The 27,360-nt window shown below is 36.4% G+C and overlaps 1 protein-coding gene across 3 annotated transcripts in view; it reads right to left on the bottom strand.

The window, feature by feature from the left end:
* LOC150088191 (glutamate dehydrogenase, mitochondrial-like) overlaps positions 1–27,360 on the bottom strand; it is a 246,195-nt gene that overhangs the window by 114,978 nt on the left and 103,857 nt on the right. For all 3 annotated transcript variants that reach the window (XM_090369374.1, XM_090369372.1, XM_090369371.1), the window contains 2 exons: positions 8,681–8,818; positions 370–510 (listed from right to left, as the gene is read on the bottom strand). In XM_090369374.1, the coding sequence (XP_090225500.1) occupies positions 370–510; positions 8,681–8,818 (279 nt within the window). The remainder of the gene's footprint in view (positions 1–369; positions 511–8,680; positions 8,819–27,360) is intronic.

Raw genomic sequence — 27,360 nt, 5'->3', positions numbered from 1 at the left:
AATCCGTTTCAACAATGTTTTTAAGTTTGCACCGGCTGGCAAAAACTTACGTAAAGTTGTATTTCCATAAGTTGAGTATTATGTAAGCCCAGAAGTGCCTGTAACTAGCTACTTGCGTAAACTGCTACCTAATCTTGTAGAACTCAACAACATCATATGTAAATTTAAAGACTGGTTGGTCAGCTTGAAGAGTGAAATCAGGTGGCAGGTATGAACCCACCCCTTTTCAGGAGAAAAGATTTTATTATTATTCTAGGCTGATGTTAAATAAGCCTAGGTTTCTGTATCATTTTGTCTATATTAATAGTTATTCTAGTATTATTATAAACTCACAAAAATCCAAATAATGAGGTAGAGAGGATCACATACCTTGCATTTTAATTTTGAAACATTTAACTTAGTAATAGCCTTCTCACAAGCAGCTGGCACCAAAATATCACAAGGTTCATACATCATATTTTCTCCTTTGTATTCCTCAGCAGAAGGAAAACCTTTAATTGTACCAGAGGCCTAAAAATAAAACTGAATATTGAAGTTTGTATAACTGAATTCCAGGATATAATTACAAGCTGATATAATTAATTTAGCCATCTAAAAAATTAAAATAAAACTTTCATAAATAAGTATATAAAAATTTTCAACTGGAAAAATTAAGCAGAAATCTTGTCAAACTAAGTAATGGCAATAATAATAATAATGATCGATATCATTACTATGATACCTGCACTGAACAGTGCAGACTGGCTGTCAGGATAGCTCATGGGGTTTGCCAATGATATTCAAGAATTTTGCCATTAGGGATAAGGAGATGATTTACCCCCTTCTATAAGTCAGTGATTATGCTAGATGATGAGTACTGCATACAGGTCTAGAACATGCATTTTAGGAAGAATGCAGATCAGTTAGAACAGGTGCAGAGAATGGTAATCAATGAACACTGCATTTCATGGACTAACGTTATTAGTGGAGTGCCCCAGGGTTTCGTGTTATGCCCATTGGTGTTTTCTGTATTTATCAGTGATATTGATGAAGGTATATCAGGCTTAATATCCAAGTTTGTAGATGACACAAAGGTTGCCAGGGTTGTTAATGACAGCATGCTACTGGAACAGAATCTAGAAAAGTTAGGCAGATGGACCGAGAAGTGGTAACTGAAACTTAATATTGACAAATGCCAAGTACTGTATATGGGTAGCAGTAATCCCAGAGTAACGTACCAACTGTGTGGTACTAACTCAGGGTAATGGAGAATGAAAAACGGCCTGTGGGTAATTGTGTAGTCAGATGTGTAGTTCTCTGAGCAGTGCAGTGCAGCCATACTGCCAGGACAGCTCATGGGGTTTTTATCAACGATATACAGGAATTTTGTTATCAGGGATAAGGAAGTGATTATCCCTTTGTATAAGGCAATGGTCAAGCCACACCTTGAGTACTGCATACAGGTCTGGAAGCCTCATTTTAGGAAGGATGTAGTGCTCCTGTAACAAGTACAGAGAAGGGCAACATGACTGGGAACAAAGGGGTGCTCTTACCAAGAAAGGCTTTAGTTCTGCAAATTGCAGCATCTGGAGATTACACACCTGCAATAAGATCTGATTGAAGTGTTTAAGCTTTGAATGGTTTAAGTAAGCTCAATGCTAATGGGATTCTTCCTCGTGCTCAGACTACACAAAGTCGGTTGCAAATAGATGGACAGAAATTTGCCTTTACTGAGAGAGTGGTTGAATTTGCCTTTACTAATGCTAATGCTACTGTTATTATTATGTTATTATATATCGTATTGCTTCTGACTTCTGGTCAGGAAGCAATATGATTGAAGGCAAAGATTCAATCGTATTACTTTCAGAATTAGAAATTAAATCGACACTAAAAATAAAATATTTCAGAAGAACATCGCGAAAAGTTGAAAATATTGTGGATTATAAGAATACTAACTTCGACTGCATTCATTCCTTATAGTTAATTCAAAATTATTGTACAATTTAAGAAGATTATCATCATGCATACAAAATCATCGGCATTTTCATTTTTTACTGCTTATTAAAATTATTTTTACACAATGTATATTTGATTTCAGTTTTTACAGTGCATGGACAACTTAGACCATGGTACACCAAGTCCAAGGATATAAAGATGTGAGGTATATAAAGATATAAAATAATTGAATACACAATTAAGAAAAAATAAGTACATATTTAAGAAAACAACAGATTATATAATTAAGAAAATATGTATTTATAGATTTTGAAATCATAGATGGAAGTTTGGGGAGTACGGGTGGATGCAAACCTTGTGAATGACATTTGTAGTTCGACCAATAACAAGATCAGCATAAATTATGTAGTACCATACGGGTTGATATATGCAAATAACATTTTTGGGTATATAGTTTCATCCAATTTTTGTTAAGTTTCATCCAATTTTTGTTAAGTTTCATCCCTTTGTTGGAGAACACAAGGGATTTAATTTTTGCCATCAGTGCCAGTGCAGCAAGCAAAAGCATTTTCTGGATCTGGATTTCTAATCCAAGGGAAAAAGAATACAGCTGAAGTGGAAATTGATGATGTCCTGTTTCTGCATAGCAACTTAATAAAAATTTATAAAATTAATTTAGGATTGAATTTGTAAGTGTCTGCAATTCTGCCCAGACACAATTGGAAGGAGTATATGATGAGAGCCTTGTTGATCAATTCGGTCCTGGAAAGATTGTACAAGGCTCAAGGGGTAGAATTTTTTCCTACACGGATGGGATACACTTAAATAGAAAGGGTGCAAGAATATTTGCTGATGCTATCGAGGCAGTGTTAGGTGGGTCGGAAAACTGCTAGCTTAGGGGGAGACAAAGACTAATAGATTAACAGTAGCCACTGGCAGAGGTGAAAGAGATTCTTGCACTGCTTCTATTGGAATGAGCAGAAGCCTGAAAAACAAGATGCAGGATATTTCAGAGACTGCTGGGCGTCATTGCAGTACACGTAAACACATCGGTTGTGTTAGAGTAGCTAAGAATTGAAACAGGTACATCTATACTTGCGTGTACACCAATGCTAGGAGTTTAGTTAATAAATTTGATGAATTTGAGGTATTGCTCAAAACATCAAAGGCAGATATTGTTGGGATATCAGAGACATGGTGTCACACAGATATAAGGAATGCAGAACTGGAATTTGGGAAGTACAACGTCTACAGAAAGGATAGACAGGATAGGAAGGGAGGAGGGGTTATACTATTAGTTAAGAAAAACATAAAATCCAAGGAAGTGAAGCCAGTCGACATCGCTGGACAGTGCAGTATCGAGTCGGTTTGGTGTGACATAAGCATTGGGAGATCAAAATTGAGAGTAGGAGGGTGCTATAGGCCTAATGACTCTGATGAGTATAATAAAAAACTGTACAGGAAAATAGTGGGTCAGTAAATCAGAGAGTCTTATAATGGGGGATTTTAATTTCCCAGATATTGACTGGAATTTGGGGCTGATCACTCACACACTAGCAAGGCTTTTGTGGATTTATTGGATGATTGTTTTTTACATCAGCATGTTCGGGAGGCAACTAGAGGGAGTAATACATTAAGAATCTGCAGATAAAGGAACCACTAGATGGCAGTGATCACAGTGTGTTGAAGTGGGATTTAATCAAAGAGGTAACTACCAACAGTAAAGGGAAGGGTTTTTGCTTTCGTAAAGGCAACTACGATGGTCTGAGACAGTATTTAAATTCTGCCGCAGACCATCAGTAGGACCAACTGATGATGTTACCAACAGCAAATTCAAAATGGGAATCATTCAAAGAACTTATCTTGGAAGCTACTAGGCTTTACATACCAACTAAGAAATATTGTTCAAGGTTTAGGCCTAAATGGATGTCAGATGAACTAATGAGACATATGGCACAGAAGAAAAATACATGGGATTACATATAAATTAATGGGTGACATGGAAGCCTATGATAGATATAAGCTGGTCTGTAACCAAGTCACAAAGGAGATTAGGCAGGAAAGGCAGATTATGAGAAATCCTTGGCAAAGAAAAACAGAAAAGAGTTCTTTACCAATGTAAACTCTAGAAGGAAAGGGATGAATCAGATTGGTCCACTGGATATTGATGGTTCAGAAGTTGAGGATCCTGCTCAGGTGGCTAACAAAATAAACGAGTATTTTGCATTTACATTCACACATGAGGAGTTATTCAGGAAGGGGAATGCCAGAGGTGAAGTAAACTCTGGCAGTTTGCGAGATGATTTTGAAATAACTGAGAGGAAAGTGGAGGAGAAATTGTTGAGGATAAACATAAAAAAGGCACCTGGGGTGGATGGGATCTATCCAGTTATATTAAAGGAGGCAGCAAAGGAAGTAAGCAAACATTTAGCCATAATTATGAGAGCTTCTTTGGACTCAGGAGAGGTACCCATAGACTGGAGATGTGCAAATGTGACCCCAATTCACAAAGGAGGATCAAAGGCTGACACAAGTAATTATAGACCTGTGAGTTTGACTTCTGTTCCGGGAAAATTAATGGAGGCACAGGTTAAGGAAGCACTACAGGATCATCTAGACAAGACTTCAGTTATAGCTCGGACACATCATGGTTTTGTTAAGGGAAAGTCTTGCTTGACCAATTTTATTGGATACTATGATGCAGTTACAAAAGAACTGGATGTTGGGAATAATTTTGATATTATATATTTGGATCTTAGAAAGGCTTTTGATACTGTTGCACAAAAATGAAGACTGCTGCACAAATTAAAGTAGTGTGGCATTGGAGGCAAATTGCTGCTATGGATAAAGGGATGGTTGAGGGAGTGAAGACAGAGAGTGGTAATCAATGGACACTGCTCATCGTGGACTAATGTTTTTAGTGGAGTCCCTCAGGGTTCAGTTTTGGGTCCATTATTGTTTTCTGTATTTATAAATGATATTGATGATGGTATATCAAGTTTAATGTCCAAGTTTGCAGACGATACAAAGGTTGGCAGGGTTATTAAGGACACTAATGATAGTACGTTGCTGCAACAGGATCTAGAAAAGTTCAGCAGATTGGCTGAGAGATGGCAAATGAAGTTTAACATTGACAAATGTAAAGTACTACATATGGGCAGCTGTAAGCCCAGAGTAACGTATCAACTCTGTGGTACTACAATGACAGAGGTAGAGAATGAAAAGGACCTGGGGGTAATTGGCAAGGCAGATATGAAGTTTTCTGAGCAGTGCACATGGTCTGCAAGAGTAGCTCATGGTGTCTTATCAATGATATACAGGAATTTCTCTAGCAGGGTTAAGGTGATGATTATCCTCTTGTATAAGGCAATGGTCAGGCCACTCCTTGAGTACTGTATACAAGTCTGGAGGCCTCATTTTAAGAAGGATGTAGAGCTGTTGGAACAAGTACAGAGAAGGGCAACAAGATTAGTGAATGGAATGAAGGGTTGCTCTTATGAAGAAAGGCTTAAGTTTTGCAGATTACAGTGTCTGGAGAGTAGGCATCTGCGAGGTGATCTGATTGAGATGTATAAAGCCTTGAATGGTTTGAGCACACTCAATGCTGATTGGATTCTTCCTCTTGCTCAGAATAATCACCTGAGAGTGCATAAATTCAGATTGAGGAAAGACAGATGTAGGATAGATGTGCAGAAATTTTCCTTTAGCCAGCAGGTAGTTGGTTGGTGGAACAGACTTCCATCCCTTGTTGTGGAAGTTGATAGCCTAAATAAATTTAAGGCTCAGCTGGACAGGTATTTCGAATGAACGGAGGGGTGAAATGGAAGTAGGTTTTTTTTTTTTTTTTGGCTGATGCTGCATAAGCTTGCTTTCTTGCATCAAATGCCAATGTTAATGCGAATTATATTATGAATATGTTTTACTGTTTATTTTACGAATCATGAATACAAACAATGTAAAAAAGGAATAAAAATATGTTTTCTCCTTTTTTTTGTGTACAAATTATGAATACAGACAATGCGAGTCAGGTATGGGTCTCAAAGAGTATACGCACACAGGCCTCTATCAGATTCACTTAAAGATAAAAAAAATAGCATTTTTTTTTTTTTTTTTTTTCATCTTCAAATTCTGGTAGAATACATTTACAAAATGTATTCTACCCAGAATAAGGGGAAGTCTTGTCTGACCAATTTGATTGGATACTAATGATGTGGCCACAAAGGAACTGGATGCAAAAAATAATTTTGATATCATACACCTGGATTTCAGGAAAGCTTTTGATACTGTTGCACATGGAAGACTACTGTACAAAGTGGAGCAGTATGGCATTAAGGGCAAGCTGCTGCAATGGATAAAGGTATGGTTGAGTGGGAGACGACAGAGAATGGTAATCAATGGACACCTCTCTTTGTGGACAAATGTTATTAGTGGAGGTCCCCAGGGTTCGGTGTTGGGCCCATTGTTGTTTTGTATATTTATCAATGATATTGATGAAGGTATATCAGGCTTAATGTGAAAGTTTGCAGATGATACAAAGGTTTTTAACGACAAGTATGCTACTCCAACTGAATCTAGATAAGTTGGGCAGATGGGCCAAGAAGTGGCAACTGAAGTTTAACATTGACAAATGCAAAGTACTGCATATGGGTAGAAGTAACCTCAGAGAAACGTACAAACCATGTGGTACTACACTCAGGGTGGTAAAGAATGAAAAATACCTTGGTAATTGTGCAGTCAGATATGAAATTTTCTGAGCAGTGCAGAAAGGCTGCCAGAGCAGGTCATGGGGATCTTGTCAATAATATAGAGGAATTTTGCTAGCAGGGATAAGGAGGTGATTATAGCTTTGTATAAGACGGGGGGGTCGGCAACCTTTTTTGAGTGAAAAGCTATTTTTGATCTAATTAAAAAAAGAGAGAATGAGAAGAGCCGCACCTCAGCTCAAGCTTGGAGGAGGGGGAGTAAGGGAGTTTTTAAGAAATGGAATAGAGTGGGTAGGTGTTATTAAAAAATATATATATATTGAAATATTATTTATTAATGCTGAAAAAAAGTAACAAACATCCAGTGCGGTATGAATTAATGTGACTTTTGCTGCTGAACTTCTTGGGTGAGTCTCTCAACATCAGGCGAGTATGCCATAATTTTAATCTTTAAACATGCTGAGAGACTCACATTGTTCAGATGGTTTCTTGCTTTATTTTTAATACAGTTCATGTTTGAAAATATTTGCCCACAGAAATACGTCATTCCTGTATATTATTGAGAAAAGTCCAAACGCATATTTTCAAATTTATATACTTGTCCATTAAGCTACTCCATGCATTGAACACAATTGATCTTGCTGTTTCAACTCATCTATCACCATCCACTTGTGTAGAATTGCAAGGGCAGCCTTTTACCTCTCCAAATCCTCAATTTCAGTTTTAAGGCATTCTTGCCTTAAAACTTAAAAGTCTTGCATTCCACATGTCCTTGATTTTTAAGTCCGGAAAGTGAATTTTAAATTTTGCTTCATGTGCGCTAAAAGTTAAAGAGCCGCAGTTACATGTTCAAAGAGCCACAGGTTGCCGACTCCTGGTATAAGGCAATAGTCAGGCTGTGCCTTGAGTGCTGCATACAGATCTGGAGGCCTCATTTTAGGAAGAATGTAGAGTTGCTAAAATGAGTACAGAGAACTGTATACGGTTTTCCTTTCCATTAGAATGAAGAAACAATTGAATTACAAAAAAAATGCAAGCAGAAATTTGGATTACCATTTTTTTTGCAGACTGTACCTCCCAACTGCTTACTTGTCAATTTGGATGAAATTAAATTGTCATCAGTTGTTTCATAAACGTTAGGAAAAAGAAGGGATTGTTAATATATGAATTTCTAATTCCCATGTTACAGCTTGAACATGGGCTTTGGAAATTTTGTTATGCAAATTCTATACCAGTGAAAAGGAGGTGGTGTTGTGAGTTTTGCATTAAGGACTGAAAGCTGTGAATTGTGTGTTCCCAACTCTTTCCAATTTAATTTCATCCTAATCAACATGTAAGCAGTTGGGAGGTAAGTTCCATAAAAATAAAGTAATCCAAATTTATTCTTGTAAATTTTATTTCCAGTACTTATGGTCATCCACAATACAATTATAATACAAAAAATGCTAAAGCATAAAAAAGGAGCATAATGTTTCCAAATACTCTTGATAAAAAACAGTCTGATTAACATTCAAAATAATCCTATAAATACAATTACAGATCAAATATTTTGAACAAGATGAAATGGCCACTCTTTTTTTTTTTTTTTTTGTAATAAAGAATAGCAAATAGCTAGAAGTTTTACCAGTACATTTTCGAAAAAACATTAATTATATTTTCAAGAGAATGCAGAAACATCAAAAATCAGATTTGTATGAATGTAGATATTATTTTGCTCCTATTTTCAATTTTACTTTCTATAGTCAATGAAAAGAAAAACTGCACCATTTTGAGTGAAATTCTGAGATAATTTCACCAAATTTTAGCACTTTATTAAACTTTCACAAAATGTGAGAAATAATTACTTAATATAAAAAAATCTTATTTTTATAACCCAATATAACAATCCCTTAAAAATCATTTATATAAGTATGATTATATCATCTATTGCAAAAACAAAGTTTGCAAAATTCTTTATAAGATAAAACTTGCTTGAAACTAAAGTCTATTATTTTTAAATAAAACTTTGTTTATCATGCAATAAAAATTGCAAGCCAAGTTACCAGCTTCCAATCTTCTAATTCCCGTGGATCAATGCCATCAGAATTAAAAATACTCCCATCAACTTCCTGAATTCCAATGCATTTTGCACCAGCTCGATGCAAATAACGCATAGTATGCAGACCTACATTACCAAATCCCTGTATAGAAGATAAACAAATCCATGCAATTTGAAATTGGCAATATTTTAATTCAAGATTATAATTTACAAGACTTCTGGGCATAAATGTAACATTAATATGTTAGGATACTAATTGACAAAAAATGTCACTACTTTTCAAAAGTTGGAATGATAAATTAATTTTATTATAGTATCCAGAAAAAAAAAAAAATTCAAACCTCCAGCGGAAAGATCATAATGGAAACCAATCCACTGATTCCAAAAATACCAAAATCTATCATTTCTCCATTTAAAGAAATACTGAAATTTTACTAATTTAATAAACAACCAATTTTCATATATCTTACAAAAATACACATTGCTATCTTAAAAATGAGACATTCATATTAAAATACTTTAATCTACTATATACACCCTATTTTCTTTGAAATGTTTGACAGATAATTTTTCTTATAGTCCATTGTGCTCTTAAGAAACCAGAAATAATCTCCCATCATGGCAGTAATCTTGTACCACTTTTTGTCACGGATTTGTCCTGATGAAAAAGTTCCCTTTGCTTGTCACTTATATCTCCCAAAATTTTTGACGGAAAAAACTTAGATCAGAATGAAAAAAAAGAATTTTCAAATCTTCATAGCATTACAGTGAAGTTGACATCAGAGATTCTTAATTATCTTCTTTCCTTAGTAGTACAAAACATATAGGTTCTAGGACAATATATACTTTTACAAATACAAAAAAAAAAAAAAAAACACCCCTCCCTAAACGCACTCCCTTTTTCCTTAAAATCGTTTATTTTCCTATAATAATCTACAAAAATCAACAAATTAAAATTATATTTTTAAGAAAATAATGTAGGTTTAAGCAAAAAAAAAAAAATTACTAAAAAAGTCTCCCTTTTTAATAAATAACATATCAAATAAAGATTATTTTTTAAAAACTTTCTATAATCAAAATCAAATACATATTCAGTATTATTTTGTAACCCACAGTAAATTAGTTTTAAATCATCTTTTAAATTTAAATTTTAATATCAATTATCAGATAAAGTTTGACTAAACTTTTCTGTCATATAAATTTGAAATAAATTTTTTCCTCATCATAAACTTCTGCTATGAGATGAATGATGTCTTTTTTTTTTTAATTTTTTTTTTAAATTTATTTACATTATATTCAAAGTCTATTCTTCTATCAAACATTTTTTAAGCTATTTTATTTCATACATAAATTTGCAAGTATATATAAAACTAACCTGTTATAATTTTCGTTTGAATTCATTGCTTAATGGGCAATTTAAAACAAACATCAACACCAGTTTATTTTCATTTTATGTGTATTTATGAATTCTTCACTTAGCCACTGGTACTTTGCTAACTATTTCCAGTCTAATTTGTCTAGTAGTTGTTCAATGATGTCTTCTGATAACTGTTGATATTTAGCTATAATTTACATATCTAGTTCATCAACAGCAACTTCAATAATAAAAGTACTACTAAGTGTTTGAAATTGAGTTACTTTTGGCATGTTTCATTTTTCTTTGAATTCCCAAATAAATTCAATTCCTCAGATAATCTTTGAAACTCTGAAATAAATTCCCAGTTTAACTTATCTGCACGTTCTTTAATAAACTCTTCAGAGAGACAGCCTTATGTTTAGATGTTATATTCCCATCAAGCTTTTTATGAAATTCTTTTAGAAACCTTTATGAGTTTTTATTCTTTAGAAATAATATTCCAATTGAGATAATCCTTAAATTGTCTGGCTAACTGTTAAAAGAGAGAGAGCGAGAGAGAGAGAGAGCGAGAGAGAGATCTCTAGATACTTCATCCATTTTACAGTATTACGTTTAAAAGGTTAGTCTTCAGGAATTTTTATCTAACTAATAACTATTTTTTTTCGATTAAATATCGACTGTCTTTTTAACCAGTAATTGTAGTTTGCCTTCCTTTTCAGATAAAATTAAACAGTATATTTGACAATTTTGTTTTTTTAATTTCCACTGAAATAAAACTTCTATAGATTTGATGTTTACATAATCGGAGTATTTACTGATGTTAAAATGTGTTATTGGATATATGTTTTTGAACTGAAAATAATCAATAATTACACCTTAATCACAACATATATCTTTTATTCCTGCAGTTAAAGAACTTGTATATAATCTTACAGACTCATTTTCTTCATAATTTATTCTAAATTCTTCATATGGATATCTTTTTCCTGACATCTCAAGATTAAATTCAAACAATTGAATATCATATTGTTTTGTTTTTGATTTTCAAACCTATCTGATTTCTGAAACATTATAAAAATGTGAGAGGGTGATTTCTCTGCATTAGAAACAAAGTAAATTACCCCCATCATTATTCATTACATTAGATAAATACTTACAAATAACTAAATGCACAAGGCATAATATGTTAAGGGTAAGAGTTTAATATCTATATAATATCGGTGTAGATACACCATAGATAACTCTTAAGAAACTACGATGGTAATGTGGGAGACATCATTTGTTCTATATCTCATATTGTGCTCTTCCTTCACAACAAGTTGCATGGTATTGCACTACCTCAAATAAGTAATGCTTCACTAATAGAGACTATTGTTATTTATTCTCAGTGAGTACCACCACCCAGACTTGTGAAGGAAGAGCACAATATGAGATTACAGAGCAAATGATGCCTCCCACACTATCATCGTAGTTTCTTAAGAGTTATCTATGGTGTTGTTGTTGTTGTTGTTGTTGTTGTTGTTTGGTTTAACGACACAAGGGCTACTAAGGCCAAATTGTGTCTCTTCATCGTTAATTGACAAAAAGCATAGTGTTATAGAGATTACATTATATGCTTCTGTACAAACCAATATGTTTTATATATAATAAAAGTTCTTCAATATTTGCTTCATTTCCTAAGATGCGAGATAAATCAGGTGATATATTCAATTTAGAGAGAGACTGAAAAGTATTTGACCGGATGGTTGAATGTAAGGGACAATCAACCAGGAAATGACGGACTGTAAGCTGCGTCTGACAGGATGGGCACTGTGGTGGGCTTTCACCCAATAAGAGAAAGAGATGAGTATGGTGAGTGTGTCCAATTCTGAGTCTTGCCAGTACGACTTCCTCTCGTCTGTTTCTTCGGAAGCCAGACAGCCACAGCTTTGGATCTTCTTTTATCTGGTAAAGTTTATTGTTAGGGTCACTTTTCCAGGTCTGTGACCATTTATTGTAGCAGGCTTTGCGTATGACAGCCTTAAAATCAGAGAAAGGAACCTGAGGATGTTGTGAGAGAGCGGGTTGAGGATGTTTAGCGGCGAAGTCGGCACTTTCATTTCCCGGAATGCCTGAATGGCCAGGGATCCAGCAGAAACTGATTGACTGATTGGACACACTGCAAGCGAATAGCTGGGAATGAATCTGTTTCAATGTAGGGTGAGAAATGGAGGAATTCTTCCTTATGGCAGAGACAGCACTAAGAGAATCTGTGTAAATTATGGCAGATGAGATGGAAAGCTCAATTATCTTACTAAGCGCTAACTTAATGGCATATAATTCTGATGTGAAGACACTGCAAGCAAGCGGTAGTGTGGCTGAAATTGTACATAAAGGAAAAACTGCCGCAGCACCTACCATACTCTCAGTTTTTGAACCATCCGTATAGATTTTACAGGCATGGTTGTTCATATCATGAGCTGAATGTAACTGTCTGATATTGCAGGAAGGTATATTTTTCCCCCACTGGAGGAAGTATGTATCTTGAGAGACAGACACGTATGTCCAAGGAGCAACAGGTGTAGTTGTGTCTTGGAAGATTTCATTTAAATCGACATTCCAAGTCTGAACAAGCTCTTTGATCCTGAGAGAGGCGGGTCTATTTTCATTTGGCTTGCTCTCATAGAAGACATCCCAACGAGTATTATAGAGATATTCCCAACTTGGGTGCGATGGTAGACTCTGGATCTTAGCAGCGTAGTGAAGCAGTAGTGTTTTTCTACGCAGGTGTAATGGAGGATCATGCGCTTCAATATATAGACTTTGGATCGGAGAAGTCCTGAAAGCTCCCAGCGCAGTCCTCAGAGCACTGTGATAGATCATATTTAGCCGTTTTAAAGTAGTGCTCCTGGCAGAGTCATACACTGGACAACCATAATCTAGCCGTGAATGGATTAAACTTCTGTAAAGATGCAGCAAAGTACACCGATCAGCTCCCCATGACATAGATGATACCGAACGAAGTATATTCAAATGCTTTAAACAAGAAGTTCTCAAATAAGTGATGTGAGCTTGGAAGTTTAGTTTGCAGTCTAATAGTAGTCCAAGAAATTTAACGGTATTAACGAGAGGGATTGGAGTATTGTTTATCTGTAATTCAGGTTCAGGATGGAGAGTTCGCTTCTTGCAAAAGTGAGTGACAGTGCATTTATTTTCAGACAGTCTGTAACCATTCCGTGAAGTCCAGGATTCTATTTTGGTTATGGCAAGTTGTAGCTGCCGTTCAATGGTATTCATACTTTGAGATTGACAAGAAATGGTAAGATCATCTGCATACATATAAGTTTGAACAGTTTTTGGGATATCTCGTGTCATGCTGCTAACTCGGATTGAAAACAGTGTTGGACTGAGTATTGATCCCTGCGGGACTCCCTCTTCCTGGATGTGAGATGTAGAGAGGACGTTTTTGTATCGGACTTGAAAAGAGCGCAGTTGCAGGAAATTCTGAATTATTTCTGGCAAATGACCCCTAAGCCCCAGGTGGTAAAGGTCCATAATAATACCATGCCGCCATGTAGTGTCAAATGCCTTTTCAAGATCTAAATTGACCATGACCAGATGTTGTTTCATGATAAAGGCATTTCGGATATGAGACTCGGCTTTAATGAGTACATCTAGGGTTGATCTATTTTTTCGAAAGCCATACTGGTGATCTGGAAGGAGATTCTCGGACTCCAGGATGTAAGTGAGTCTAGTGTGAACCATTCTTTCGAAAATTTTTCCCATGCAGCTCGTAAGAGATATTGGCCTGTAGTTTTCAACACAGGAAGGATTTTTTCCTGGTTTTGGTAAGGCGATAATGAACGAATGGCGCCATGAAGATGGATAGGCATTTTCAGAGTAGATCCGATTGTAGAAAATTAATAGGGTTCTCAAGTCTTCTCCAAGTAAATGCTTTAACATAATATAATAAACTCCATCTGGACCTGCAGCACTATTGGAAGATCTGTTTAATGATTCTTGAAGTTCTATTAACGTAAACGGTTGGTTGTACGGGAATGAACGGCGCGTGGAGAAGTTAATTTTATACCGTTCTGCACCTGCTTTGATTTTCTGGAAGGTGGAGGCATAGGTGGCAGAAGCTGATATTTTTGCAAATGATTCTGCAAATGCATTTGCAACTTCTTCGGGAGTAGAAATGTCTTTCCCTTTCCAATGAAGTATCGGAGAGGGCAGCCGAGCAAATTTGCCATTTAGTGCCTGTATTCTTTTCCAGATGACTTGTGGGTCCGTGTCTTTGGTAATGGTGGAGGCAAAAGCAATCCATGAATCCCGTTTCGCTTTCCGCCTAACTTGTCTAGCTTTTGCTTTTAGTCTTTTAAAAGCAATTAGGTTACTAGTGGTGGGATACTTGCGGAAATGATTCCAGGCGCGGTTTTTTTTCCTGTTTGGCAATTAAACAATCTGTATTCCACCAGTTATTTCTGTGTTTTCGATATGGTGTGGATTTTGGAATGGAGGCCTTAGCTGCAGTCATAATTTGATTGGTTATGTAAGTGTTGACATCATCAATATGTTGACTTTGAACATAAAATCTGTCTAAGCGTATCTGGGCAGAATAGCCATCCCAGTTTGCCTTTTTAAACTGCCAAGTGGATCGTTGGTCAGGATTTGAAGTTACCCCCGTTTGTAGAGAGCAAATAATTGGAAAGTGATCGCTGTTGAATGGATCGGTTAATACCGACCATGTCATGATTGGAAATATGGATGGCGAACAAATTGACAAGTCTATTGCGGAAGCAGATCCGGTTGCTAAGTGGATGTAGGTAGGAGATCCAGAATTTAATAAATTAAGATCATTATTATGCATGAATTCCTCCATCAATTTGCCTCTTATATCCATTGTGGCCGATCCCCACATTGGATGGTGTCCATTAAAGTCACCAAAAAGACAAATTGGAGTTGGCAGTTGTGCAATTAGGTTGTCAAGTTCTGAAAGCAGAAGTGGTGCAGATGGCGGAATATAAATAGAAACAATGGTAAATTACGTACCAGCTGCAAGGCGAGCTGCCACAGCTTCTAGGGTAGTTCTCAATTGAATCGGCTTGGATGGTATGTTAGCGTTAACGAGAATAGCAACTCCTCCACGTGCAGGTGATACCGAGTTCCTATCTCGTCTGTAAATGGTATAACCTGAAAATTTTGGCAAAACTTGGGGTGACAAGAATGCTTCCTGTAAGCATACACCTATGGGATTAAATTGAGCTATTAAATCTCTTACGTCATCAGAATGAGTGCTTAGTCCTCTGCAATTCCATTGTATGATATTGTTCATTATTTAGGTTTACCTGAGGGTGATTCATCTGACTGTTTTCTGTACGTGGGACATTTTTTCCGGTCCTTTTTTGAGAATGTGGGGCGTCCAGTATCCATGGTGTCCTCTGCATGGAGTTCTAGAATAGGTTCCTCATTGTCTAGCAGCTCATCTACATCCATGCTTTTGGAGGGAGATTCCGTTTTTTTAGAGACTGATTCAGATTTTAATTGTTCTTTTCCAACTGGGACTAATGGGGTATGAGTAGGAATGCTGATTGGAGTGTTTGTGGCTTCGCTAGTTCTTTTTGGAGGATTATCTTTCTTTGAGGTTGAAAGCGTAGATTTGAGCCAGCTCGCTAGAGAGGTGTTAGGTGGAACTGATACATCTGTTTGAGCTGCGGTAGAAACGAAGTTCCGAGTGCGAGCTGCATAGGAACGACTACTAGGCAGGGTCGACATAACTTGTCTACGTGCCTCAGGAAACGTGACTTTATTTTCTATTTTGTACTTTTGAATTTTCTTTCCTGTAATCCATAGCTCACATGTTTTTGAAAAAGCTGGGTGGCTTTCTTTGCAATTTGGACAAACAGGGGTTTTGACAGAGCAATCCGCTTGAGTGTGATCTTCAGAACCGCAGATGGGACATATGGCCTCACCTCTACATGCCTGCTGCGAATGCCCGTATTTCTGGCATTTGAAGCAGCGAACGGGATTTGGGATAAATGGTCTTATACGACAATTCAAATAGCCAGCTTTAATTGAGGATGGTAAGTCTGGCGTGCTGAATGTTAAAATGATGGATCTTGTTGGAGTGAGATTTCCATCTTTTTTAGTCATAATCCGTTTCACATTTGTAACTTTTTGACTACTTAGTTCTTGAAGTAGCTCTTCTTCGGAGACTGTAATTAGGTCCCACTCACTGATTACACCCTTTGATGAATTTAAGGTTCTGTGTGGAGTTATTGATACTGTGAGCCCACAAAATGATGTTGTGTTTAAGAGCCGCTCAGAATGTTTAGCGGTGGCAGTTTCAATGAGGAGATCTCCGGATTGTAGTCTTTTCACCATTTTTGGTGATCCAGTAATTGATTCCAAATATTTCTGAATCAAAAATGGTGACAATTTGCCTACAGGTTGGGAGGATAAGGAATGAATCACCAAGAAATTTGGTAATTCTTCATGGCATTCAGGTTCCCTTCTAAACCTTTTGGGCTGGTTAGTGTCACGGTCATTGTCAGGAATTTCTGACCTTGAGCTTGATGGCTCTAAAGGTGGATAATTACTCGTATCCATGTTAGCTCCTTTTGGCCCTGGGGGTATATTTTTACCACCCAGATTACCGGCCCCGCCACGGGGAGGCAGGAGCAGTGCCGCTTGTGGCCAAGCGTATAGGTTAGTATAATTAGTAAGACTAATTTAATTAAAGAAAAAGGTTCTTTCCTTCTTCTGGGCTCTCTTCTTAGTGCTTTTAAGAAAAAGGGCTACTTAAAGAAAAAGTTTAATAATCAAGGGAGAAAACAAAATAGAACCTAGTCGCTTAGAGAAAAACGCTTTTCAATCGTACGAGAATCGCTTGGCCACGGAAACGCTTGGCACCCGGGGCCATCTATGGTGTATCTACACCGATATTATACAGATTTTAAAACTCTTACTCTTAACATAATATGCCTTGTGCATTTAGTTATTTTTAAATATTATCATATAAACCTTTTGGCATCTCTCATATTGTGTGATTATCTTCACAACTGGGTTGTTGTGTCTGCAATACCAGGGTACCTGCCCACCCACCCACCGATGATAGGCCAATAGCTTTGAAATGGTGCCGTCTGGGTGGTGGTAATCCCTGAGAATAAGTAACAATAGTCTTCTCTATTAGTGAAGCGTTACTTATTCGAGGTAGTGCAATACCATGCCAACTCGTTGTGAAGGAAGAGCACAATATGAGATACAGAGCAAATGATGCCTCCCACACTACCATCGTAGTTTCTTAAGAGTTATCTATGGAGTATCTACACTGATATTATATAGATATTAGATAAATACACATTACCACACTCCCATAACAAGTTAACAGTTTCTGCTGATATAATATTTTGTAAAAATTTACTTTCTGTGGTTAATGAAAGTTTAACTTGTGGAAGGCCATAAAGATAGTTTTTCTAACTTAAATTTATATTTCTTATTATTTTCTGTAGTAATTAATATATTTTAATCTGAATTTCTATCTAATTTAAATCTGATTTCAATTCCTGTGAAACCTTTTTTTTTGACATCTCTGCAAAACCCAAAAAATTAATTGCGTGGTAACCAAAAACATACAGGCTTACTTTTTTAGTTAATTCTAGTTGTTTACAGAATCGTTCATTGAAATTTTTATTATTTTTTATTTTTGAGGTTATTTGTGAACCTTCAAGTCTTTAGATGGATCTGTAGCACCATTAAATATATTCAAATCTAAAGTATTTGAGGCATCAGGATACCAAAACATATTGGTAGCACTAGATCTGGAATAATCATCTGATAAAATTCACTAAATTTTCAACCAACGATTTTATACCAACATATGAGATATCAGCTATAGTTTTATTATTTATAATAAATTGATCCTTGAAAAGATATTAAAACCATTATTTTCTAAGTTACAATTTCGTTTTCATTAACTGTAGTATTATCAAGGTTTAGTATACATCCTTGTATGTGCAAGTAACCTCCATGAAGCAAAAAATACTTATCAAAATCTTGAAAAAAAATATATATACTTTGAAAGCTCCTTAACATTTGCATTTCTTTCCAGATAATTATGAAATTCATAGAATTCAGCTGATATATCTATAAGAGGTTATTCAAATAAATTCCACATAGGATGTTCTACTTCCATTTAACGTGAAATTAATATTTAAGTAATTTCAATCCTCCACATTTTAATAACTTTTCAAGCCTTGCTTTGTTTTCATCACTTAATCTGTTAATCAGTTGTTTACCTTTATCAAATAGCATATCTATAGCCTTATCTTTAACCATTTCAAGTCCTTTCTTACCAATCATCATTAATCTTTTTATCAAATATAATACCACTTCCAGTAATATGTTCATAGATTCGAGGTTCAGCTTTGTAATATTATTATTATTATTATTATTATTAGCCATATGGTGCAAGGAAGCCTGAGGTTATGCTGCACCAGCTAACCTCAAAATCCCAAGTTACCTGCGAGTGAGAGAGTCAAAAGTAAAGGAGTCACCAAGAAAGAGATGAATGATGATGATGATATCCAGCTCAGAACCCTGGGTGTTTTTTTTTTTTTTTTTTTTTTTTTTGTTAGTTGCTGGCACATCCGCTTCTGTGGCCAGGCCATAATGCACCTCCCAAGGTTTTCGCACTATTCTGATCTAAGCCCGAGGCAGGATTCGAACCAGCAACCTTTGGGTTGCCAAGCAGGCACTTTACCCAACCCGGCTAGCCCGGTCGGCGACCCTGGGTGGGCTAAGCCTATACTCATCAGATGTGAGCCCTGGGGTTAATAACTGTTTGTTTCTGTTAAGGATAATTTATTTAAATTATACCGTATTTATTTAAAATCATGTTAACCTTTTTTTTAAACCTTCTTAATCAGCTAATATAATAAGTCATCATGCTTTCTACATATGTGTAAATACACAAGATATATCTTCACCATTTAAGTTAACTAATCTTTCATACTCATCTGTTAGTGAAATAATTATTTCATTAAATGTCATTTTATTGAGAGGAAAATATATTGGTGAGTTAAGTTTTTCAATTGTTGTTTGTTATTTGGTTTTTAGGAGCATTAGCAACTAAGGCCATATTGCTCCGGGAAATGCGGTGGTCATTCCCTGACCTTTCCTCATCCTCCGTATTTGGTGGTGATGGGCTCGAACCCCAGTCTAATCAAGAAGCGTGTGCTACGCACTGCTGCTCCTTCCCACCTGGCTACGGAGGCGAGTTTTTCAATTATAGCAGCAAATGGATAGCTTGTAGGTTTAAAGTTATATATAACATCAGATTGAATGTCATTATATTCATAATAACTGCACAATCCTACACCAACCTTTATTAAATAAGATAAATAAATAGCGTTGTGTTATATTAAAATAATAACGATGCAAATAAATGAAATAAATAGAATGATATAATTCCACGAGATAAAACTGATAAAAAGGTAACTGTCTGAACAATAAAATATGAAATTTTAAACTGCAATGAATAAATTACAATAAACAATGTAGATAAAACACAGGATAATAAAAGTGCTAAAACACTGTAGCTTTCAGAGGCATTCACCTCCTTTTTCAACAGCGAGGTTTATCGTACAGCACATCCTTAAATATCAGCAGGCTCACGGTTCTCAGCACGCATTTCTACAGGAGCACGGGCAGTATTCTCCCCATGTGCACTGGAGCCAGAAATGGCTTGGGAGCGTGCCAGGCAGAACCGCTCATCCCATCCAAGAACCACCACCTCAAAGAGGGGATGAATGCAGATTCCCTATTAATGGTATTGCTCTCAGACGGGCAAATCCGCAAGCTCTCAAGCCATTTGCTGTCCCAAAATCTATGTGCTCGACAATAACAGCTTCATCTGGGGACATTTGATGGCGCTCCTCCCAAAAATGTTCTACCACAGCAGACTTCCCATAATCCGTGGTCTTTATCGTATTCATATGCCCCCCAGACGATCTTTAAACTGACGTTTTGTTTCACCAACATAACATTCCCCACAATCCGGACACCTTATCTCATATACGACCCCACTTGTACATTAGCTTGGTATGGGGTCGACCTGTGACACAACTGCATGCAACCTCTCTGCCCTGGCAGCTGCACAGCGTGTCTGGCAACCATGCAATACACAAGCTATACGCTCAGTTAAGCCCAGTTAGTAGGGAATGTATGCGGTGGCAACTGGTGTAAATGGCTCTCTTCGTCTGTGCTTCACTTCTCGGATATATTTATCTATGATCCTCTGAATCAGAGGATCATAGATAAATATATCCTAAAGATCAGAGATAAATATATAAATATAATTATAGATAGATAAATCATAGATAAATTAAATGTGTCACAGCGAATCTCAGAAATGTGGCTGTAGCCGCATTTTCTGAGATTTGCTGTGACACATTTAATTTCTTCTTTTCTATCCTTGGAGCTGCAACGGGACCCAGCCCTATCCAACAATGCCCTGATAACACACACTGTTCTTATGATGGTTGGTTTGTGCTATATTGTAATGTGTATATTGGCCCCGGCACTGGGGCCTATATACACTGGTTTTCACCCTATATACACTGGTTTTCCTATATACACTGGTTTTCACCCTAGGGCCTTCCCTATGTACCAACACATCAAGGAAAGAGAGGGTACCCTCTACTTCCACCTCCGAGGTAAACTGAATAAACGGGGAGAAGCTACTAAGGAAATAAAGCACATCATCCTCTCTCCCCCTCCGAATAATTGTAAACATATCGTTTCCATGTGCACGTGGGGAGAACTGACCCATCAAAAATCCTGGCTTTGAGCTCCTCTATAGCTAAATTTGCTGTGACAGCACTAATAGGGGAACCCATTGTTGCACTGTGAACCTGCTTGTACATTGTGGTTTGAAACACCATGGTGGTACTTGAGAAACATAGCTCCACCCCACTACAAATGTCCTCCATGCTTAACGGAGTCCTATTTCTTAGGATGTCATCCTTCTCCAATGCTATACGTGTACATTGCACCTCATGGTCAATAGGAATGCATGTGAACAAGGATATCACATTGAATGATACCAATGCCTTGCCTTCTTCTATAGCCTGAGCCCTTATGAATCACACAAAGTCTCTATCCCTGATGGTAAAATTGGAACGTCCAACAATAGGAGAAATTAGTCTGGCTAGGAACCTGGACAAAGCACGTGTAGGACTGCCTATAAATGACACAATCGGCCCAAGCGGAACCCCCACCTTATTAATCTTTGGAAGGCTGTAGAACCTAAGTAATTGGCATCCTGTTGCCTGCAATGTCCAATAAATATCTTTGGAAATCTTTTCAGCCTTCAACCAACCTTGTAGTCTTGTTTACCTACCATTCCAAACCCACCAATGGATTCCTACAAGTAACCCTCTACAAGGTTGGTTGAAGGCTGAAAATATTTCCAAAGATATTTATTGGACATTGCATGCAACAGGATGCCAATTACCTAGGTTCTACGGCCTTCCAAAGATTCATAAGACGGGGGTTCCACTTAGGCTGATTGTGTCATTCATAGGCAATCCTACACATGCTTTGTCCAGAGCAGAGGTTGCACACAGTTGTGTCACAGGACCCCATACCAAGGGAATGTACAAGTGGGATCATGTATGAGATAAGGTGCCCGGATTGTGGGGAATGTTATGTTGGTGAAATGAAATGCCGGTTTAAAGACTGTCTGGGGGAAGCATATGAATGCAATAAAGATCGTGGATTATGGGAAGTCTGCTATGGCAGAACATTTTTGGGAGGAGCACCATCAAATCTCCCCAGACAAAGCTGTTATCATTGACCGGGAACACAGATTTTGGGACCGCAAATAGCTCGAGAGCTTGCAGATTTGCTTCGAGAGCAATACCATTAATAGAGATAAGGGGAATCCGCATTCATCCCCTCTTCGAGGCGGTGGTTCTTGGATGGAATGAGCGATTCCGCCTGGCACACTCCCAAGCCATTTCCAGTTCCAGCGGAGAATACTGCCCATGCTCCTGTAGAAACATGCTGAGAACCATGAGCCTGCTGATATTTAAGATATGCTGTACGATTAACCTCACTGTTGAAAAAGGAGGTGGATACCTCTGAAAGCTAGCACTTTTATTATCCTGTTTTATCTACATTGTTTATTGTAATTTAATCATTGCAGTTTAAAATTTCATATTTTATTGTACAGATAGTTACCTTTTTATCAGTTTTATCCGGTGGAATTATATCATTCTATTTATTTCATTTATTTGCATCATTATTATTTTAATATAACACAATTCTATTTATTTATTTTATTTAATAATGACTGGTGTAGGATTGTGCAGTTACTATGAATACGAGTATTCCCGACCCTAGAGGCCTATTTGAATGCCATTATCATTAACTCCTTTTACAACTAAACAATGTACTATTTTATCTACTCCAAAAGTAATATTAGATGTATACTTACCTTGATTTAGTCTATCTTTATACGAGGGGGTATCAAAAAGTTCATACCCTTACTTAGAAATAATAGCCCTAGAAAGGTTCACAGGAACTTTAATCCTTCTCTATGCTCTCCATGTATAATAACACATTTCTCTCATATATGGATTAGTTGTTTAATGCCTCGATCATAAAAGTCCACACTTTTTGCCTGAAACCAAAATCCCACTTCAATGATGACTTCCTGAGACAAATCAAGGCAACGTCCATGCATGCTTTGATATGTCTTTAGTCTCCGTATCATACTGGTACACCCAGCATTCGTCATTTGTCACCAACCAATCAAAAAGTTCTCAACATCTGCATTACACAAATCCAACAGTTGATGAGAACATTGCAATCAACATTGCTTCTGCAAAGGTGTCAGCAATCATGGAACCCATCATGTGGAAACCTTAGACGTGCAGATAGTCATGTAAAATGCTGTGGGCAGACCCATAACTAATTCCCGCTGCATTTACGATGAAATGAATTGTCACAGCAGCAACTGAATTGTCAAAGCGTCACTCAGCACCAACTCAGCACCAACCTTTACAACCGTCTCATTGTCTGTGGATGTTAATAGCCTTCATTCTCTTGGCTCATCAAAGACACTTGTACGACTGCACTGGAACTTCCGTTTTCACTTTTTTACAGTGTCATATGATGGACAATTCTGCCCATACACAGCTTTCATTTATTCATCAATTTCCTGAGCTTTCTTGCCCTGCAAATAAAGGAACTTGATCACTGCTCGATACTCCACTTTGTCAACCATAGCATCCTTCCTCAGATTCCAGGCTCCACCTCTGGTGTACGATTACCTACGGGAATGAAATTTCACATTAGTTATTGAATATGTAGACAACTTATATTAAAAACAGCATCCTCCTACTGATGTTTTATCTAGGTCAGGGTATGAACTTTTTGATACCCCATCGTATATATCCCTTGTTCAAACTGTAACACAATATATAACTCCCCTTCTGAAAAATCAATTTCATAACCTTCATCTAATTTAACTAAAAATCTCTCTGCAGACAAATTACTGTGAAAAACAACAGGTGCTTTTTCTGAATAAAAATGAAGTTTCAATTAGTTATGAATTAAAGGAATCTAATTCACAAATGCCATTAGGAAATCATGTTATTAATTTCCATTCATGACTATCAAAATACTTGATAGTGATTATTATCATACTGATTACTTGTGTTAAAACATGAATAATATGTATTTAATTTGGTTAACACAACATTTTATATTTAAGAATATAAAATAAAATAATCTTAAATATTCTATATTTAAGAATTATATCACACATAAGAGGTATGTCTGAATATAATGTCAGACGCTTGTGTTTGTTTTAGAATCTTAGAACTAATTACTATTTCACCCATTGACTTCTATAAAAATTTAGTAACTTCTGTCTATGAATGCACTCTAAGAGATAATATTGTTTCTACCAAGTCATTACAGTATGGAGAGATATGAACAAGCAGTTTTTTTTATCAGTGCTTAAGTTGTTGTTGTTTATTTGGTTTTTAGGAGCATTAGCAACTAAGGTCATTCATTGACCTTTCTGCATCCTCTGTATTTGGTGGTGACGGGCTCAAACACCGGTCTAATCAAGAAGCATGTGCTACGCACTGCTGCTCCTTCCCACCTGGCTACGGAGGCGCCTAGTGCTTAAGTAAACAGAGTAGCTACCTGACTGAATTTTATCAGTTGCAAGGCTATCAAGGGCATATCGTAATATAAGTACATATTGTAAGGACTATTACACTTCATACTGAAAAACGTTTTTGGGAAAAATTCTTTCAGAAAATGTTATATTTTAGACTCAAGATAGATATCATTGTTTCATACCTAGTCTTTCAGTAAGGGGAGATAACAACAACACACAGTAGTTTTATCAACACTTAAGTAAACACAGCAGCCAGCTGACTTTATCAGTTAATAGTTCAAAGTAAAGTTCATTGGACTTACATATACTTTGTTATATGTAAGTCCAATTTGGTGAAATCTATGAAATTAAAAAACAAATACAGTAAACCCCCGCTATTCGCGGGGTTACGTACCTGAGAAATGTCGCGAATACCAAAAACACGAATACTGAGTTATGGCTCCCATAGTAATAAAGGGGTTCCGTTCCAAAGTATGAAATATATAAGAAAAACTAGTCTAAAATTTTGTTTAGGTATGTATTATATGTACCTTCATAATATGACTATGTACATAGACAGTACATAGTGAAATGCAAGCATATGGCATAGAAATGAAAATAAGAAACAATTTAATATTAAATGTAATATTTATTAGAAATTTCAAACAAATCTTTCAAACCAGCACCTTTGCTTGCTAGCAAAAAAAACATCCCGCCAGTGCTATCACCAGTTTCGCTAGTTTTGATAAAGTTTTGCCTTTTTGCGAATGATGAGCGAACTTAACGGAATTTTATTTTGAGTTCGGTCTTCTATCCACAGATTTAAAGCTTTTCCATTTTTTCTAATTTAACAACACGAGTTACAGAGAAAATTTTTGAAGCAATTAGCGAGTTTTCACGGACACTACGGCAGATTTTTTCTTCCGATTTCTTGATTGATCGTACTGTTGACTCATTGATTTTATGTTTTGCCACTGACGAGACACTTTTACCATTAGAAATTTTGTCTAATAACTCAATTTTATTCGCTAATGTCATCACCTTCTTTGATATTTTCACATTTCTCTTTTTATTTGTAGCCATATTTTTGTAAGAGTTAGAAAGAACTTGTCCACAATAAGGTCACTTTCTTCCGTTAATAACACACTCGAAAAAGTCTGTTTTACACTGCAAAACGATAGATTTATCATTTTTGTAAGCATATCAATTTATAAATTGATAAATTTATTCAATTTATAAGCATATAAATTAAAAGCAAACAACGAAACCTTCCATGACAAACGCATAACACATACTGAACAAGGATTAGCGAGAAACATCCACGCTCGCGATTTTTTCACCCCTCTCCCCCCACCCACTGAGCGCTGTTTTGACCGGGAAAGATAATTTTAGCCACGCCCATGTTTTTTATGGCGGAAAATAGTCACGGCGCTTTAAAATTCACATTTTTTCAGGTTTCATTTTATATTAAATCGGCGATCGCGAATACGCGAAACAGCGAATACAGATTCCGCGAATAGCGGGGGTTTACTGTAGTGTTTTAATTCCAGTTAATTCTAGTAATTTGAAAATATGGGTGTACATAGCCTAAAGGTGATACAGCTTCAATTTTGAATATGTCATCTTCTTTGTTATAAATAAAGTCTTTTCTTCTCACATCTATTAATTTATGTTAAAATTTTTGTCCTCCAATAAATAGTTTATTTGCAATGAAAAAGAATTTCTCTCTACTTTGAAAATAATTTGTTAGTTTAATAGCCATGTCATCAGTTAACTTCATATCTTTATCTCATAAAACACCATTATACATTTCAAAGTTAATTACTTTGAAATCTATTTGTAAAACAATACATTCTTTAGTAGATGCATAGAATGGGATAGAATATGTTTTCAGGTATTATAGATTTACCCCATTTTTATCAGACATCTTCTTCTTCTAGCATTATAACCCAGGGTGGGTCTTAGCCTTCTCAACAGTGTTCCACCAGTAAGCCCTCCTAGAAGTCCTTTAAGTCCTTCTCTACGCCATCCATCCATCTTTTTCGCAGTCTTCCTCTTGCCCTCCTACCAGCAGGTTTCCATTTTATTATCCTCTTAGTTGTGCTGTTGTCATCCATTCTCATAACATGTCCCAACCAGGCAAGTCTCTGGCTCTTCATAAATCTGATGATGTCCGTACCCTGAATAAGATTGTCAAGTTCATGGTTCATTCTGATCCTCCAGAATCTATCAACTTCTTGTATGGGCCCAGAGACTTTTTGCAAAAATCTATATTCGAACACTCTCAACAACTGCTCATCTTTACTCGTTAATGTCCAAGCTTCGCAATCGTATGTTACAACTGGTCTAAAGAGACTTTTGTACATTCTTAATTTTAAATGTCTGTTCAATATGCTGGACTTCACTCAGGATATGGGACTTAATTTCATTAGTAATAGAGTTGGACTGGTTTATCTGCAAACCTAGATAGGTGAAATTTTGAACATGCTCAAACGAGAAGTTGTTGGTTCTTAAATTTTCCATGTTATCTGCCATTTTCCAGACTTCCGTATATTTTGTTTTTGCTTCATTTATCCCAAGTCCTCTTCTTTGCGCTTCACTATCCAGCCTGGCCGCTGTTTCCTCCAGTGCTCCTTTAGTCCTACTGATAATAGTGACATCATTAGCATATGCATAGACCTGCACTGTCTTTGTGCCTATGTGTCCAGTCACTTTTATTTTGACAGCCACCTCTAAAACCAAGTTAAATAACACAGTAGAGAGTGCATTACCCTGTCTAACATCAGTGTTAACGTCAAAGGGAGTCATCAACTCATTGTCAATTCTCATCACTGCTTTAGAGCCAGCCAGGGTTGCTTTTACGTGCATAACAATTTTTGCAGGAATGCCCAGGAGATTAATCATTTATCATTTCCTCTTTGTTCAATGAATCAAAAGCTTGTTTGAAATCTACATATAGGTTAAATAAGTGTATATTATACTCAAATGCTTTTTCCATGTCATGTATCTGCCTCAAGATGAAAATCTGGTCAGTTTTTGAACGATTGGGTCTGAAACCACACTGATATTCTGCAATAATTTTCTCTGAATATGCTGCCAGTCTGTTATAAATAACTGCCGACAAAACCTTGTAAGTAATGCTCAGCAATGTAATGCCTCTATAGTTAGAGGC

The sequence above is a fragment of the Mastigoproctus giganteus genome, chromosome 3 (genome assembly GCF_048544385.1).
Source record: "Mastigoproctus giganteus isolate SK-2022 chromosome 3, ASM4854438v1, whole genome shotgun sequence".
In the NCBI taxonomy this organism is placed as follows: Eukaryota; Metazoa; Arthropoda; class Arachnida; order Uropygi; family Thelyphonidae; genus Mastigoproctus; species Mastigoproctus giganteus.
The sequence above is the reverse complement of the archived record's forward strand: the minus strand, read 5'-3'. Positions and strand labels throughout refer to the sequence as shown.